The sequence below is a fragment of the Ciona intestinalis genome, unplaced genomic scaffold, assembly GCF_000224145.3.
Source record: "Ciona intestinalis unplaced genomic scaffold, KH HT000026.1, whole genome shotgun sequence".
Taxonomy (NCBI): Eukaryota; Metazoa; Chordata; class Ascidiacea; order Phlebobranchia; family Cionidae; genus Ciona; species Ciona intestinalis.
Genome location: NW_004190348.1, coordinates 33,410 through 51,780, shown reverse-complemented (window position 1 = coordinate 51,780; position 18,371 = coordinate 33,410). Strand labels below are relative to the sequence as shown.

Sequence of the window (18,371 nt, the reverse complement as noted above, 5' to 3'; positions counted from 1 at the left end):
CTGGATGAATTGTGTGACACGAATGCATCGGTATGTTGTTGTTACAACCAGCGTAAAACCTAGATTAAGCTTTTTATTTCTCCAGAAACTCAAGATATATATTCGTTCCGATGAAGTCTATTCACCTGAATGCATCGATGATGATTAATGCAATGTAGCCGCAAACTTTGCACTTGTTTATGTTTTTCTATAGTAGTTCTGTAGCTGACGTTTTATAATAATTTGTATATTTTTACTTGATCAACGTGAATGCAAATGGTTCTAAACCTTCTTCATATATTGCTTAAAGCCTTGCTTTTTATACTTGCCGATCACGAATATGCATTTTTATGCAATGTTATCTGCCTATAAGTTCAACATTTATAATTCCAAAGCAAATATTCAACTCACTGTGATTTCCTATTTTGTGATTTTTCTAATTGTGTTTAGTTTATAAGATTTAGTAATTTTGGCTTTGTAGTTTTTTATCGTGTTCTATATACTTGTCTAACTTTTCCAATATGCATACTCCGGGTTTATTAATTATCTGTATTATTTGTAAATTTGTTTGTTCCGCACCTGTTCGTGTTGCAAGCCATATGATTGTGCCGGTTTCGACAACTTGTGTATATTGTTGTAAAAGTAGAGTGAGAGTTAGTCACATATTTGGTTACACAGAGTTAGTCACATAACCAAGTTATGCAATAAAAAAATACAAGTTACCTATATTATAGTATATGTGATCTATTAAAATAATAATGCAAATTTAAAAAAATATCTTAAGTTGTAAACCTACAGTAAAAGTATACTGCCAACTTATCGAGCCATCACTAGATGTTTTTTAAGACAGTAGCAGGTGCTTACGAAGCCTGTAAAGACGATTAAAGTGGTTAGCGCGCCTGCCTCAAACCCAGATGTAATGGATTCAAGGCTCGACGCTGCTACCATTTTGGGCGTATGTGTCCTTGAGCAAGACACAACAGCAATTGCTCTAACCCAGTGGTAGCTAATGGGTTGTCTAAATTATTATCCATATATAAATAAAATCAAAGAACAATCATCCACAAAGTTACACACGTGGTAACTCGTAAGCGGACACGAGGCGTATGAAACAGAACACCCGTGTTATAACGACTGTCATTACCCCGCCATGCAAGATAAATAAGTTACATACGTGGTAACTCGTAAGTGGACTCGAGGTGTATGAAACAAAACATCTGTCTTATAGCGACTGTCGGCCATGCGAGGATAAAGCAGTTACATTTATTCAAATTCAAACCCACGAAATGGAGGCACGGGGCAGGCGAATGACGTAACAATCACATCGTTCTATAGTTTGCCACGCATGAACGGTGGCGTAACAACGAGCGACATAAATATACATTTACAATGAATGGTGACGTGGGTCACCAACTTTAAACACATTATTACTAATCACGGACAGAGTTAACACAAGTCGAGCTGATAAGTAAGGCAAGATATTTCTAAACGAACGACTTCAATAAAACCCAGTTTATGAAGATTATATCATGCACAAAGTCCATGAGAACTATACTATAGGAAATTCAAGGTTGTGTTCTGCTTCCTGCGCCATTAAACAATATTAAACAAACATAATTCATGAAGCCCACAAAAAATTATTTAAGTTTTGTTAGCTAAATGTCAAAAAAAGAAATCGGACTCCATTGAAATTTGGATTTTTCAATAAATGGTTTTTATAATATTATTGAACTGTCCAGCATCGTGGCTTGGTGGTTAGGGGCTTGCCTCATAACCAGAAGTCTGAGGCTTCATACTGGTATGTGTATCCTTGGGCACCTTACCCACATAGAATAGAGTAATAAAACTTGTTGTATGTTTCAATGCAAAATAAAATATAGACATGTTAAAAAAAATAAATAATAATCTCCATCAAAAAAACGCATTAACCCTAATTAAACCCAGTTACCCAATGGGCCAGCTACGACATAAAACCCAGCACCTCTGGCAAGCCATGCCCAAGGGCCTTACCTATATTGAACAATACTACATTAAACAAAACATGTTACGCAAGTAGATAACAGTTTGGTTACCACTTATAGAAACAATGCTCCCCTTGATTACTAAGCTTTAAGATAATGTGGCAATGAACCTACATCCCAGATCCCATGGCTTGCCTCACTGTATGACCCACCCATATAGAATAGAAACCCAAAAAACAGTAAGTTAAATACAATACAAATGCGGCAGACATCAAAGTTTGTATACAAAGTAAGTTCAAGTTCAAGATTCCACCATGGTTGTTCATGTTGTGCTCAACACACTTGCCCTGGGTAAAAAATTAGATTAACTGTCGATGGAATAATGCAACTTATTTATCTTTACATGGCAGGGCAACAAGAGCTGTTATAACACGGGTGTTCTGTTTCATACACCTCATGCTCGCTTACAAGTTACCACATATGTAACTTATTTATCCTCGCATGGCGGGGCAACGACAGTCGTTATAACACAGGTTTTCTGTTCCATGAGCCTCGTGCCCGCTTACAAGTTACCACGTATGTAATTTATTTATCCTCGCATGGCGGGGCAACGACAGTCGTTATAACACAGGTGTTCTGTTTCGTACACCTCATGCTCGCTTACAAGTTACCACATATGTAACTTATTTATCCTTGCATGGCGAGGCAATGACAGTCGTTATAACACAGGTGTTCTGTTTCATACACCTCGTGCATGCTTACAAGTTACCTTGTATGTAACTTTGTGAGTAAATACTTTTGCTATATGGCTAATAATTTAGTCAACCCATTAGTGACCACTGGGTTGGGGCAATTATTGATGATGCCTTGCCCAAGGACACATACGCCCACAATGGATCAAACATTAAACCAATATATCCTTTGAGCTGAGAAGGCGAATTCATTAACCACTGTGCCACCACATTGGAAAAGCTATATATGAGACAGCTTACCTGATCTGTTCAGATATAAGGTGTCTAACATCTTTGTGCCGAAGTATGTAAAGCATGAACAGGAATACTCCTGGGAACAAATAAATTAACAACTAAGTTTTATTTCTGTATTGTAAGCAAAATGTAAACAAAATCAATTCATACCTTATATCTACATGTTGCCCCGCCATGAGAGGATAAAAAAGTAAGCGGTCATGAGGTGTGTAAAACAGAACACTTGTGTTATAACAACTGTCGTTGTCCCGCCATGCGAGGATACATAAGTTACATACGTGGTAACCCGTAAGCGGGCACGAGGTGTATGAAACAGAACACCCGTGTTATAACGACTGTTGTTGTCCCGCCATGCAAGGATAAATAAGTTACATACGTAGTAACTTGTAAGCGGTCATGAGGTGTATGAAACAGAACACTTGTGTTATAACAACTGTCGTTGTCCCGCCATGCGAGGATACATAAGTTACATACGTGGTAACCCGTAAGCGGGCACGAGGTGTATGAAACAGAACACCCGTGTTATAACGACTGTTGTTGTCCCGCCATGCAAGGATAAATAAATTACATACGTGGTAACCCATAAGCAGGCATGAGGTGTATGAAACAGAACACCTGTGTTATAACGACTGGGTTGCCCCGCCATGCGAAGACAAATAAGTTACATTCATTCTCCATTAACTAACATAATCAAAATCTGTATCTTATATTTAAATATATTACCTTGCAGTGAGTTGAACACCACAAACATACACTGCATGATGAACCTTGGGTTGTAAGATGTGGAGAAGTAAACACCAAACAACAATCCCCAAGCAAGTCCAAATGTCACAAAGGTAGTGAGGGAGAACATCAGGTTCTGAAATAAAGAGAATATTGTGTGGATAAGCAGACATGACGTTTGGTTGGTTTGGTCATTTATATCCTCGTGGGTGGGAACTTAAGTGACTTATCCATGGTTGCCACTCTCATGCCCACAGTCGAGTTGCTGAAGCTATTGCAGCGTGTGGATAAGCAGACATGACTTTTAGTTGGTTTGGTCATTTATATCCTCGTGGGTGGGAACTTGAGTGACTTATCCATGGTTGCCACTCCCATGCCCACAGTCGAGTTACTGAAGCTACTGCAGTGTGTGGATAAACAGACATGACTTTTGGTTAGTTTGGAAATTTATATCCTCGTCGGTGGGAACTTGAGTGGCTTATCCATGATTGCCACTCCCATGCCCACAGTCGAGCTGCTGAAACTATTACAGTGTGTAGATAAGCAGACATTGCACCCACCTTTTTCTGTAGTTTCTGAGACTTGAATACCCTGTGGCATGACATACAGTAAACCATGAAGTTCAAACACACGAACACACCAGCAGGTATGACAACAAAATACAACATCTGGCCTTGGTTGATCCAGCATCTGTTGTAAGATAAAGCATAACATGACCTAACTTATATATTTTTTCAAATATTGAGATCAAACTAATTGAATCAATGAAGAGAAGGTAATTAGCAGAAACTTGTCATGCCATGCGAGGATAAATAAGTTTCATACAAAGTAACTTGTAAGCAGGCACGAGGTGTATGTAACAGAACACCCGTGGTATTATGACTGTCATTGCCGACCATAAGTTACTTTAATTCATTCAAACATAAAACAATAAAAAAGCTCCTAAACACAATACATGATATTATATTATGACATCCCAAAAATAGATAGCCAAGTAACCTACATTCCATCCACCCTTCGATAAACATCCAGTTCGGCCCCAGCAATCGTTACAACAACCAATAATGGAACTCCCCAACCCCATAATAGTGATGTCATAATCACCATTCTGTCTGATAGTTTCGTCATATAATAAATCGACTGTAAACATAGAGATCATAAATATTTATTCTAAAAAGGGTTATTCTATTCTATATGGGTGAGGTCCTACAGTGAGGCACGCCATGGGACCTGAGATTTAGATCAGAGTTGGCCCATTACCCAACATTGTATATGCATATTCTATTCTATATGGGTGAGGTCATACAGTGAGGCAAGCCATGGGACCTGGGATTTAGGGCAGAGTTGGTCAGTTGGCCCATTACCCCAACATTGTATATGCACATTCTATTCTATATTGGTGAGGTCCTGTAGTGAGGGATGCCATGGGACCTGGGATTTAGGCCAGAGTTGGTCCATTATCCTAACACCCAGGGTGCTACAACCCATAAGGGGGTCCATCAAGTGTCTTGCCCATGGACACATACAACCACAATGGTAGCAGTGTCGGTATCGAGAATCGAACCCGGTATCCTTCGGTTACAGTGCAAGTGACTAACCACCGAGCCACCGTGTTAGAACTAAACTTTAAAATAACATTGGAGTTTAGAATTGTTAACAATAAAAACAACCTTGAAAACAATGAACAACAGAACAATGGCCTCTATTGACATCCATTGAAATGAACAAAGGAAAGAATAATAGATCACAATGGCCATTATAACACAAGCATTCTTTGATGATGTCACAATGGATTGATCACTAACAATGAAGAAAGCATTGAGGAGCAAGAGCGCCATCGAGAGGTTGGCGAGAAGGAACGAGCCACGGAATTTTGAAGCTGTTCGAGTTTTCCTTAAAATATAAATCAAGGTTACATTAGTGGTGAAGTATTTTTGTAAAACCTATTTTCCTGATGCATTTATAACCCCCGTGTATTTATTTTTTTTGGCTGCACCACTGGCTACAATTAGTGGCAGTGTCAAGCCTTTTAATTTCTGATGCAATGCAAGCACCTTGAACCATGGGGCCAGACATTACACGAAAGAGTTGTTCATATTGTCAGCCATATATGATCGTAAGAAAATAATATATGTCATATACAGTTGCCCTATGACATATAACATGCCCACAATGTTCGCAGCATTAAACTATTTCTACAGTTGCTATAACTATGGCTACATGTGATTGGTGAACATAAAACACCACACCCATGTTATAATAACTATCTATAAAAATTACATTCATTGAACTTAATGCATTCCTACTTACGGGACAAATACGAAAGTGACAATAGTGAAAGCCAAACAAGCTGCAGATAGAGAACTACCAATGGTGGATATCAACTTTAAGATATTGGAATGTTGTTTGTTCTGTTCATCACTAATCTGGAACAATAAAATGTAATTTGTTTAACTTTTAGAAAAGTTATTGCTGTTTCATCCATTTCTATTAAAGCCCTTGTCGCCCTTTGGGGATAGCGACTAGCTTCAACATTAGATGAGGTTTATGTGGTAGCACCTTGGGTGTCGGGGTAATGTACCAACACTGGCCTAAATCTCTGGGTGTTGGGGTAATGGGCTAAATCTGGCCTAAATCACCCACCATCATAGAGGTATATTTATATTTAAAATAAAAATATGTCCTATCTGTCATCTGTGTTATTTAACTAATCTTTTGTTTGCTGTGTATTAAGAAGCACTTGGTGTATTCTGTTATAATGCAATGAGAATTAAACTTACAAACAAAACAGAACACCCGTGTTATAACAACTGTCATTTTCCTGCCATGCGAGGATAAACAAGTTACATTGAACTTACAAACAAAGTTGCAAAGTTGGTAAGATGGTTAAAGCTGCAGGCAACGTAGGAGTTATTTGCGTCGACAATATTTCCATCTTTAACCCAACGTTGTCTCTCCACATCCCAGAATCCACAATTGTTTTCCATTGTCGGGTCATTGTTGGTGAAATTCTAGATAATATTTTATCATTATGACATCACAGAGCCTACCATGTATGATGAACAAAACATATATGCTACAAAATTTTTATTGAATTGATTTATCTTTTCCAATACAGATGATCAAATGAATTAAAACAACAAAGAGAAGGGAATTAGCAGTAAAACGTTAATTGTTAGATCAGGCTGCGGGTAAAAAATACTTGAGAAAAAGTGTTAAATAAAAGTGAGACTGCTGATCCGACATGCAGTATAATAAAACTGACAAGAAATAAAATAAACAATTGAAAAACGAATTAAAAAATGACTTTTTTTGTGTTGTATGTAACCAAACCTGTTTTTGCTTAAACTTGATGAAGACCTCCTTGGTGACCTTTGACCCCTCAGTGCCGGGGAGAGAAGCTGCCATTATGACATCACTAGTGAGAGCTTTGTTATCAAACAATCGGTTGCGACGAAAAATATAGAAAGCAATTCTTGGTATTCTGCTCGGGTAAACTTTAAACATAAAGTATTGTTAATGTGTGTATGTTGTTGTTGTTGCTGCCAGTTGTTGCTATAAGTGTGAAATGGATTTCGTTTTGTTGTTTTGTAATCATTAGGGACATGTTTTGTGAACTTGAAGAACTCACATTGCCATTAGGCAAGACAAAAATGGGATTTGCTATTAAGTGTCTTGATACATATTGTAAATGATATCAAAGTAACTGTTATACCAAGAGTTTAAGCCAAAGGAGGCCATGCTTGCAGCGTAACCAGAGGATACAGGTTCAAGGCTCATTACCAAAGTGGGGGTATGTGTCCTTGAGCAAGACAATACAGCAATTGCTCCAACCCAGTGGTCACTAATAAAATATAATTAAAACCGCAAAATTTACTTTTTCCTTCAGGTAGTTTCAGTTGAATGAAAGATGAAATATTAGATTGAACTTCTCCTGTTTGAATGTTTAGATCTGTAAACGCAAAACCTCTTGATGTGGATTGGTTGCTCTCGGTACGGGTGTATGATACTCCTGTCAAATATTATCTGGTTATATGGATGTGTATGCTGGTGGTGGTAAGGTGCAAAGATGCCAGTTCAAAGCTCGATGCTGCTACCATTGTGGGCGCAGGTGTTCTTGGGCAAGACACAGCATTTGCTTCAACCAAGTGGTCACTAATGGGTTGTCTAAATTATAAGCCATATAGAAAACAATTGCCTACAAAGTTACATACATGGTAACTCATAAGCGGCTACGAGGTGTATGAAACAAAACACCCATGTTATAACGACTGTCGTTGCCCCGCCATGAAAGTATAAACAAGTTACATTCAATCAAACATATACCTTGTATAAAATGCTGTAAGTTCGGTTTTAACACGTACACCCCAATCATGTTCGTTGTTTTATTGAAATCTTCTTTATTTATTGGAACAATTTCAACAATCTTGTCTAATAACGCCAGGATTCTAAAAATAAATAACTTATTATGACTTTATTTATATAGTAGGGTGGGGAAAGATGGGACACCTTTTCGTTCCTTTTCTTGTCTCATTTGATAGTAAACAAAGAACATTTAAAGAATTATAAAACCAAATTCTCACGACTCCTATAGACCGTTGTTATTTGTTTAAAACACGATCAAAATATTTAAATATTATTCGCTAAAGGCGTCCCACTTTCCCCCACCCTCTACTATATATGTTTTTGCTGCCATATAATATAAGCGTGAAAGAGATCTTCTGGCAATTGTTTGTTTCTCGGTGACATGGGGCAGTGGTTATCGCTGTATGGCAGATGAAACGTTGCCATTGCAAACAAAATAAAACAAAAAAAGACAATTATTTAAGAAAAAACAAAGAAAACACTAGTAAATAAAGTATAATAGAAAACATACAGATATTTGATGTAAACTGATTTGTTTAACCTTCTAGCATTTTCAGTGTCTTGTATCAGATGGGGGGGAACCTTTAGGACATTTCCAATCGTTGAAACACAAGACTTGGCTATCTGTGGTTTATGGTGCTGGTTAAATTTAGTTATATTTTGGTGATTTCATGCAATAACAGTCGTGCTTATAACCTAGGGGTTACGGGTTCAAGGCTCAACGCTGCTACCATTGTAGGCATAAGTGTCCTTGGGCAAGACACTTAACAGTAATTGCTTCAACCAAGTGGCCACTAATTGGTTGTTCAAATTGTGAGTTATACAGAATAAAGTTAATTGTCTCGTGACATCTTGGTTATAAGCAGTCGTGCCAACCGCTGTGTCGGACATGAAAAACACGACCCACCAGTTGATTGATGATTTCGGTATCAAGAATATTGTCCAGCCCATCAGCCACCAATGTTATTTCATCCATAGTAAGATCCTCCCCCTGGAATGTTTGGACTTCAAGGGAATTTGCGACTTGTCTTCTGTGATCCAAACTTGTAAACTTCACCGTTGAATAGTCCTGTAAATAATAACAACATTGTAAACCCTGATGATGTTTTGTCAGATGGCAAATAAAACGCTTAACGTTTTTGTAAAAGTTACCGGATAAGGAAAAAAAACTATTTAATGTTTAATGCGTATTTACTTCTAATGTATCGATGTTTATAATATGTTGCTATTTAGGAATGAGTAAATATAACTTGTTTATCCTCACATGGCAGGGCAACAACAGTCGTTATAACACGGGTGTTCTGTTTCATACACCTCGTACCAGCTTACGAGTTATCACATATGTAACTTATTTATCCTTGCATGGCGGGACAACCACAGTCGTTATAACAGGGGTGTTCTGTTTTATACACCTCGTGCCCGCTTACGAGTTACCACGTATGTAACTTTGTAGGTGATTATTTTTTCCACTCTGTCAGTATGACATCATAATACCTCAAGTGTGAAATCACAAGAGTGTTTGAAGACTTCATCTTTCCACTTCCCTTTGCCAGTGCAGCTCATTATAGCGTACGGTTCATGAGCTGTGGAACATAATTTAACTGAATATGTTGTTTAAAATATTTCAAACTTTAAAAATTATTAAATATTCTTTTACAGTGAGTAAAACTATATACTGTATTTGAATATGTTACCTGTATTAAATCAAACTCTAAAAAAATATTACATATGTTATCAATAGTAATTTAAACTGTAAATCATAGTTAAACTTAAATATATATATTATAATAGTTAAAACTGCACTTACACACTGATTGGTGGGAAAATGCTGTTAATGTCCGCTTTATTCATTAAATTTACCAAAAAAAACAAAAAATTCCTAAATGATAAAACATAAAAACGATATTCATATAGTTAACAAAAGTGTGCGAACAAAAGTGTAAAAAAGACACAAAAAAATTATAATTTTTACCGGTTGGTGAATTTTTAGGACACTTGGTATTCGATTGGTAAGTATAGCCGACATCTTGCTTGGAAAAGGAAACTGGAACGCCCAGGTCAGGATGGGAAATTGTTGTAGCAGGGCAGAAATCTGTGAAACAAAGTGTTTAACATTACATTTTCCTTCCAACTAAGCGTGTTTTTAACAAGTTTTGTTTTGTTGCTATATCCTGTCTTTTCGTTTAAAATATTTCTAAATCTTCACTACAGTAATCGAAGAGACAAATAAAGTTATCACTGTTATAACGTACTGTTGCTGTCAGGCAAGCAGGCCATGTGTAACTTTCATATTGACATATTTCCTATGTATAAAGCAATGCTAGGGAGTTGTTAGTTGTTGTTGTTGTTTAATACCGGCGCCATGGCATAGTGGTGCCTGTAACCCAGAGGTAATGGGTTCAAAGCTCGTCGCTGCTACAATTTTGGGCGTATGTTTCCTTGGGCAAGACACTTAACGGCAATTGCTCCAACCCAGTGGTCACTAATGGGTTGTCCAAATTATCAGTCATACTTAAAAATAATAAAATAAAAAATCCCCCAAAAATAATCACCCACAAAGTAACATACGTATTAACTCGTAGGCTGGCACGAGGTGTTAAACCCGTGGTATAACGACTGTCGTTTTCGGGCCACGCAAGGATAAAGTAAGTTACCGTCATTCATTCATTCATTTACATTCCTATGTATAAAGCAATGCTAGGGAGTTGTTAGTTGTGTTGTTGTCTAATAACACAAGGTACAATATTACAGGCCAATAGTGAAGAATCCTCCTTTACAGAATAGGGTTTAAAGGGTGCCCCCACCCCATCCTACTACATAACAGTTGATATAAACCAATTTAAGCTTGTGTTGGGTAAAAGCAATTTTTATAATAATTTCAGTTTTGTTTGGATAAGTATCAAATATTGTATGCAAGTGTTTTAATTTTAATTTGAAATAAAACTTACAACTTTGGCAGACGAAGAAAAACTTCGTGTCCAACGTGCTACTGTACCAACTACCGGTGGATTGAATTATATCTCCATTCCCGCAAGGTGTCGCTACAAGGCCGAGTTCGTTTGTAATGGTCACGTTCGGTTCATTTACTGCCCATTGACTAAAGCCACCCCCAGCGGAGACGACTTGCCCATCACTCCAAAGAAACGAAGACCCATTGCTGTATTTCCTATTGCTAGGTGCGCGACCGCCCGTCCAGAAACCGACAAAGTAGTGATCGAGAGTTTCTTCGGTAAAAGATTGAGTTTCGAATCGCTGTTTGATCAGGTCATTTACCGCCGCATCTTTTACGTCTACCAGGTGTTTTTTATCCTTGTTACAAGTTTCATCCGCTTCCGCCCATGTTTTAAGCTCATAGTGGAAATCGAAGACGTCGATACCGGCGGTGACTGTCACTACTTCAGCTAAAAAAAAACACAAAAATAGACAGATTTATTTACTGTGCCGAGCGCCAATACACAGTGGTTGGCCTCTAACCCAGAGGTTAAGGGTACAAAGCTCATCCCTGCTACCATTGTGGGCGTATTGGAGTATGGGCAAGACACTCAGCGACAATTGCTTCAACCCAGTGTTCACTAACGGGATGTTTAAACTGACAGTCATATACAGAAAACAATCACCTACAAAGTTACATATGTGGTAACCCGTTAGCGGGCACGAGGTGTATGAAACAGAACACCCGTGTTATAACGACTTTGCCCCGCCATGCGAGAATAAATAAGTTACATACGTGGTAACTTGTAAGCGGGCATGCGGTGTATGAACCAGAACACCTGTGTTATAACGACTATCGTTATCGCAAAACGAGGATAAACAAGTTACATTCATTCATTAAAACCAACATACCAACCTGCCCCATTTAGACAAAGCATCCACGAAACCAAAACAACGAGAAGCGCCCAGCCTCCCATTGTGACGAATGCTGCAACAATGCACACAACACATACTAGAATAACAGACAATCGAATGCATTGTTTAAAGCAGAATTTTTGTTCCATGATTTTCCAGAATTCTCGCTGCGGTTTCAACAAACATGCAATTCACTGCATTGTGACGTCATAATGGTTGTATCCGCGACATTCGAAAGGAAGCATGACTCGCGCTCGTCCAGAATTTACTGGAAAACAGAAATATACATTGTTACGACACAGGTGAAAAGCAGGTAATGTGGTTACGTCATAATAAATATATGTTCTATCTTAACTGTTTTAAAATGTACAACTTAATATTCCAACGCTGGCTTGGTGCACAATATGTGTTCAATACTTGATGATGCTACCATTGTGGACATATGTGTCCTTAAGTAAGACAATTAACGGTAATTGCTCTAACCCAGTGGTCACTAAAGGGTTAGCGCACCGAAATTGTCTGCCATACATAAAAACAATCACCTACGGGGTAACTCATAAACAGGTACAAGGTGTATGAAACACAAAACACCCGTGTTAATAAGACTTGTTGTTGTCCCGCCATGCGAGGATAAATAAGTTACATACGTGGTAACTGGAAAGCAGGCATGAGGTGTATGAAACAGAACACCAGTGTTATAGCGACTGTTGTTGCCCCACCATGCGAGGATAAATAAGTTAAATACGTGGTAACTTGTAAGCAGGCACGAGGTGTATGAAACAGAACACCAGTGTTATAGCGACTGTTGTTGTCCCGCCACGCGGGCAAAAATAACTCAATCGATAATTTTAATTCCTGAGAATTTTATTCGTTTTTTCCACCCATCTTTCCACGCAACACACAACCCGAATAATGAAGAAATAAATAAAAACCGAGGTCAAACAAACAACAAAGAAAGACAGGAGTTCAAATAAATATCTCGGAGCGAAGATCTGCCACACCATCAAGTGTCTTCTCAATATAAAGGAAGCCACCATACAACAAAACATCTGGAACAAATGATTCAGATATTGTAACAATGGAATATTAACTTTGTATTATATAGATGTAACTTTATCCTCGAATAGTAGAGCAATGACAGTTGTTATAACATGAGTGTTCTGTTTCATACACCTCATGCTTGCTTACAAGTTACCATGTATGTAACCTATTTACCATCGTATGGCAGGCAACAACAGTCGTTATAACACGGGTGTTCTGTTCCATACACCTTGTGCCAGTTTATGAGTTACGCCCACAATGGTAGCAGCGTTAAGATTCGAACCCATAATCTCTGGTACAGAAGCAAACGTTCAACTTGCAGATTTGTTTAATTTGTCATAAATATAAAGTTAAACATCCGTTCAAACCTTCATACAATGCAGCATTGTGTGTTTCATAAACAAATCATGAATTGAATTCCAGAAACATTGTAATGTCATAAAGTCAAATTCATTGTCACAAACACTATTGTCTCTTTGTCGCCTTCGTGTGATCGGCCACAATAATAATAACGGAAGCAAAACTGGAATAAAAATTAAAATAAAGTCATGTCTGTTTATCCACACACTGCAATAGCTTCAGCAACTCGACTGTGGGCATGGGAGTGGCAACCATAGATAAGTCACTCAAGTTCCACCCACGAGGATATAAATGACCAAACCAACCAAAAGTCATGTCTGCTTATCCACACACTGTAATAGCTTCAGCAGCTCAACTCTGGGCATGGGAGTGGCAACCATGGATAAGTTACACACCTGTATGCAAAACCTGAGAAGCAAAAACATTTGCCCCAACCATCACAGCTGGTAGAACTACCGTTGGGTGATTCCCCTTCACTGCAACAAACGCAGCATGCCATGGAAGAGTTGTAACCGATGCTTGGTGACCGGTGCCAAACCACCACACTGATGATGACATCGTCCATATTGCTACAACTCCCCATGGTACAGTGTGGCTCTTCCTGGATTAAAAATAGACAACTCAAAGTTGATAAATAATAAACAAACTAAAAATGCCGAACAGAAACTTTTATGTTGTAATGTTTACTATAAAGAATGAATGTAACTTACATATTTAATTGTTGTAAAATGTCTCGCCCAAGGATGTGCCCACAATATTAGGAGCATCAGGAATCATACACTTGTTACTCCGTGAGTGATATTTGTAATGTATATATATAATATAAACCAAGAACCACAACCAACCTGTTGTCAGTTGTAACCTCCAACAGCATCCACGTACACGTACATAACAACAGCATTGAATGCGAGTGAGTTGGTCCAAGTAACATCAACAACACAAACATAAGGATCCCATTAAACCCAAGCAAAGCTGATGATAAGACACGATACAAACCAAACACTGCAGGCAAACCTGGATGGAAGGGCATGTGTATAAGGATGATAAATTAAAGGGGAAATGCTGTGTTTATCCTCTGGGGGGGGGGGGAACCAAGGGGATTAATAGACAGGTGATGCAATATACTGTGTTAACCCAAGGGGTTAAATAGCGGAAAAATCTATGAAAGTGTCAACCAAACTATATTACAGTTTAAGTTTTATTTGTGAAATAATTATTTAGTTAGAAAATTATCGGCATGCATGGTGTACAACAGTCGTGTATTAAACTTTATGTGTGTCGTACACCATAGATGGTGGCTTCATACGCCTCATGCTCACTATCCAGTTATAACATGTGTGTTGTACACCATAGATCGTGGCTCCATCACCTTATGTTTATTGTATAGGTAACACCCACCTTTTCTACCTCTCTCTAAAACATCGTTGTCATCTCGCAGTTTTTGAAAATATTTCGCGATTAAATCCTCCCCAGTCAGCTCATCTCTGTACTGCCCTCCTCTGGATAAAAAATTAAGTTAGAAGATTCTATAAGGGTGAGGTCTTCAGTGAGGCACACCTGAGACCTGGGATGTAGGTCTATTACCCCAACACCCAGGGTGCTACCTTCTAAACCCCACTGTGGCAGTTTATAGACACTCAATAATAGAGATTCTATTCTATAAGGGTGAGGTCTTCAGTGAGGCACACCTCAGACCTGGGATGTAGGTCTATTACCCCAACACCCAGGGTGCTACCATCTAGACCCCACTGAGGCAGTTTATAGACACTCAATAATAGAGATTCTATTCTATAAGGGTGAGGTCTTCAGTGAGGCACACCTGAGACCTGGGATGTAGGTCTGTTACCCCAACACCCAGGGTGCTACCTTCTAAACCCCATTAAGGCAGTTTATATACACTCAATAATGGAGATTCTATTCCATAAGAGTGAGGTCTTCAGTGAGGCACATAAGATATAAGTCCGTTATTTTAGCAAATATTCGTCACAATCCACTATTATTACATCACAATACCTGCCAGGGTGCATGAGGTGTACAGCAAGGGGGTTTACAATCCACCAGAGTAAGCTAAAGAGCAAAATAACGAATGAACATCGAGGTAGAAAAGTCGAATAGAACGGCGGAAGTTGTTCCAAAACCTGGGGAGTAAACACAAATAAATGTAAGAGCATGGTGGAAATCCAACCTGAGATCTCCCAATATACACGAAACTGTAGTTACCAGAGCAGGACTTGAACCTGGTTCCACTAACCTTTTGATCAATAGCTTGAATTTGCCAATCCAGGAAGATCAACACAGCGGTAAAAGGTAGGAGCTTGGTGGTAACAACAACGGCAGGAGAAAGTTTGTTGCGTAAGTTGCCACTCGATTTTAAAATGAAGTAAATCAACCCAATGATGGAGAATAAGGAAACAAGTGAGGTGTTTAATCTGTGAGGAAGTTATTATGTTTAATTGGTAATTTGATAGGAGTATAATGTATAACTACGTCGTAACCAGTAAGCGGAAACGAGGTGTATGAAATAGAACAACTGTTCTATAAGGACTGTCTTGCCCGTCACAGTTGGCCGATTATCTCAACATCCAGGGTGCTACAACCCATTAGTGACCACTGGGTTGGAGCAATGTCTGTTAAGCGTCTTGCCCAAGGACACATACGTCAAAGATATCAGCATCAAACCAAGCATCAATGGTTACAATGCAAGCGTATAACCACGGAGGTTGACGTGCAAAGTACTGGGCAAAGTAAAGTTATATTAATTCATCCATGCTAGTATAAATAAATTGTAACTAAATTATAAACATATTGGATTGTAATATTCTATGTGTTTGAGGCCCAATAACATGGTCTGCTGCGGACCAAGGAATTTTTAGTGTTTTAAAATAAAATTCAAACAAAACTTACTGAGTTTGCCCAACTTTAAAACTTTCTTCCGATCCTGGTGTTGATTCTTGGGTTGAAAATTTGTAACACCAGTGTTGTTCAGGACGACATATTTGGAAAACTGACGACACTCGAATAATAATAAGAAGCATGAAGTACAAAATGCATGGTAGTAGAAGATGGTGGGTTAAAAGTTTTGTGAATTTAATGTTTTTGGTGGTTTTGGGGGGTGTCATTTTTGTAAGGTCTTTCATGAAAAGGAAAAAAATGACAGAAGTGAAAAAATATTGTTGGATTTTGTCTTCATTGATTACAAAGCTGTTGGAAGCATATAAGGCCTGGTGGGTTAAATATACAAGGGTTACTAAAATAAATTGCAAAAATAAATTTCGGGTAAATTTTTTGGAGGTTTTGAAATTATGTAAAATGTTTGTAACAGTTAAAATAAAAAGACAAATTGTGGAAAATAGAGAAAAAGTTATGAATTTTTGATGGAAAATAGAAACCATTGAAATCACAGTGGTAAGGGCAGTTAGAAAAACCGATAATTTTTGTGTTCGTTTCGTAAAATATGTATATGCCACACACCACAAGCACTGGGTGGCAACGAAGAGCAATCCTACCACCATATAAGGAACATTGAAACAAGCCCAAACTAATTTGCATAGCTCTCTAGCTCTCTCTAGTGCAGATATCATGTGTTTTGGATTTTGACCACTTTTTGCGTTTTGCAATAAATTTTTTAGCGTTAAAAAATCTTCTGTGTTAAAAATGTTGAATTGTTGGTTGTAATTCGTTAAATAAGTTTCTGCTTGATCAAGATTAACATGTAACATATCTTGGTGGTTGGTTGTGTTTGGATCTGTGGAAGAAATATTTATTGTTATGTATCTTGCTAGCGTTGTGGCAATGGGTGTAAGTCTATATGGACCAGAGGTTATGTGTTCAAGGCTCGTTGCTGCTACCATTGTGGCGTGTGTCCTTGGGCAAGATACTTAACGGCAATTTCTCCAACCCAGTGGTTACTAATAGGTTGTAGGTAATGGTCAACTATGGCCTAATCCCAGGCCCTTAACAAAGAATCCCATCTACACAGAATATATAAGGTCTTCCCAAACTAAACTCACCAAATAAATCCATAACGATAGTTCCAAGATTGGATGAAGGAATTGAAGTGTTGAAGACATAAGCTAATGTTGGCACAAGATCAACCTAGATCGTGGGGTTATTATTTGTTGAAAGCAAAAGTGTGCGGGGGTTTAAATGTATTCAGAAATAGATACTTTATTTAATTTTAATAGAATACTTTACTAGCATATTAATGAGGCACTCAATGGATACAGGATGTACTTATGTTGTTCATGCAGGCTACAGTTTGCCTATCATTCTTATAAACAACTTGGTCTGGCACGAAGTGCTAACTAACATAGGTGTGTTGATGGTCAACTCTGGTCTACAACTCAGGTTATGAAATATTAGATTACAAATACATAACACAGCAAATCTTTGGGACAATATACATATTCTAAGATACTGCACAATCCGCAAGAATGGCTTTAAATATTATCAAAAACACCCACCTGTTGTACAACACCCCCCAAACACAAGTCGTTACCAAGGTTACCATCAAAGCCACCTAGTGGGGAATATGCGAACAATGCTGATGTCGTTTCATCGACACTGTCGCCTCCGTGGTCACCTGTTTGCGTCATGCCTGGGAATATCAAGGTTGCAATTATTGGGTAAAGACACAAACATAATTGTCATGGCAGCTCAAGCTACCCCAACGATTTGCCGCTTGCTTGTTTTTTTTTGCAAAAGCTATCTAATTTCATACTACACAACATTACATTTTATCACTGTTGTAGCAAAACACAGTGATAAAACAAACGAAGTTAGACTCATTATAGTATAGTGGATGTTCCGCTACTCATATTACATTTAAAGCAGTGGTTTCAGTGCCTAAACACAATTAAACTATATATGTTCCACTAAAACACACACACATGGCATATAGCAGATGTTTCCACCCACCATGATCTCCCATCACCAACAGCAAGGTCTCATCATCCATCCTTTCAACCACCAACCTCAACATTTCATCCATTTGTTCGAGTTTCGACCCCATCTCGGGGTGAAGGGGGCCGTATCTGTGGTAACATTGGTTCTATTATAAATATATGTTAAACATGAGATCTGTATTATTAGTGATGACAGAACCNCTGAA

The 18,371-nt window shown here is 38.2% G+C and overlaps 2 protein-coding genes and 1 long non-coding RNA gene across 4 annotated transcripts in view; 1 reads left to right on the top strand and 2 right to left on the bottom strand.

The window, feature by feature from the left end:
* Positions 1–710, top strand: LOC108950155. Its single transcript, XR_001975094.2, has 2 exons — positions 1–30; positions 86–710. It is a non-coding gene; the product is annotated as an uncharacterized LOC108950155 (long non-coding RNA).
* A 522-nt stretch (positions 711–1,232) lies between these two features.
* On the bottom strand, positions 1,233–12,409 carry LOC100180041 (adhesion G-protein coupled receptor G2-like). Its single transcript, XM_009862463.3, has 17 exons — positions 11,862–12,409; positions 10,963–11,415; positions 9,987–10,106; positions 9,509–9,597; positions 8,922–9,083; positions 8,556–8,638; positions 7,976–8,097; positions 7,527–7,661; positions 6,983–7,146; positions 6,508–6,660; positions 5,960–6,075; positions 5,320–5,542; positions 4,653–4,789; positions 4,210–4,339; positions 3,650–3,785; positions 2,933–3,002; positions 1,233–2,287 (listed from the first exon to the last, which is right to left on the bottom strand). Exons 1-17 carry the CDS (start codon positions 12,007–12,009, stop codon positions 2,263–2,265), a joined length of 2,466 nt encoding a protein of 821 aa, XP_009860765.3. The 5' UTR covers positions 12,010–12,409; the 3' UTR covers positions 1,233–2,262.
* A 294-nt stretch (positions 12,410–12,703) lies between these two features.
* Positions 12,704–18,371, bottom strand: part of LOC100182379 (GPI ethanolamine phosphate transferase 3-like) — an 11,096-nt gene continuing 5,428 nt past the window's right edge. Inside the window, exons 8-14 of one of the 2 annotated variants that reach the window (XM_018815059.2) lie at positions 15,513–15,690; positions 15,275–15,399; positions 14,660–14,760; positions 14,107–14,275; positions 13,657–13,862; positions 13,270–13,424; positions 12,704–12,909 (exon numbers count right to left, since the gene is read on the bottom strand). In XM_018815059.2, the coding sequence (XP_018670604.1) occupies positions 12,709–12,909; positions 13,270–13,424; positions 13,657–13,862; positions 14,107–14,275; positions 14,660–14,760; positions 15,275–15,399; positions 15,513–15,690 (1,135 nt within the window). In that variant the 3' untranslated portion in view covers positions 12,704–12,708. The remainder of the gene's footprint in view (positions 12,910–13,269; positions 13,425–13,656; positions 13,863–14,106; positions 14,276–14,659; positions 14,761–15,274; positions 15,400–15,512; positions 15,691–18,371) is intronic. The other variant, XM_004226913.4, reaches the window with a different exon arrangement.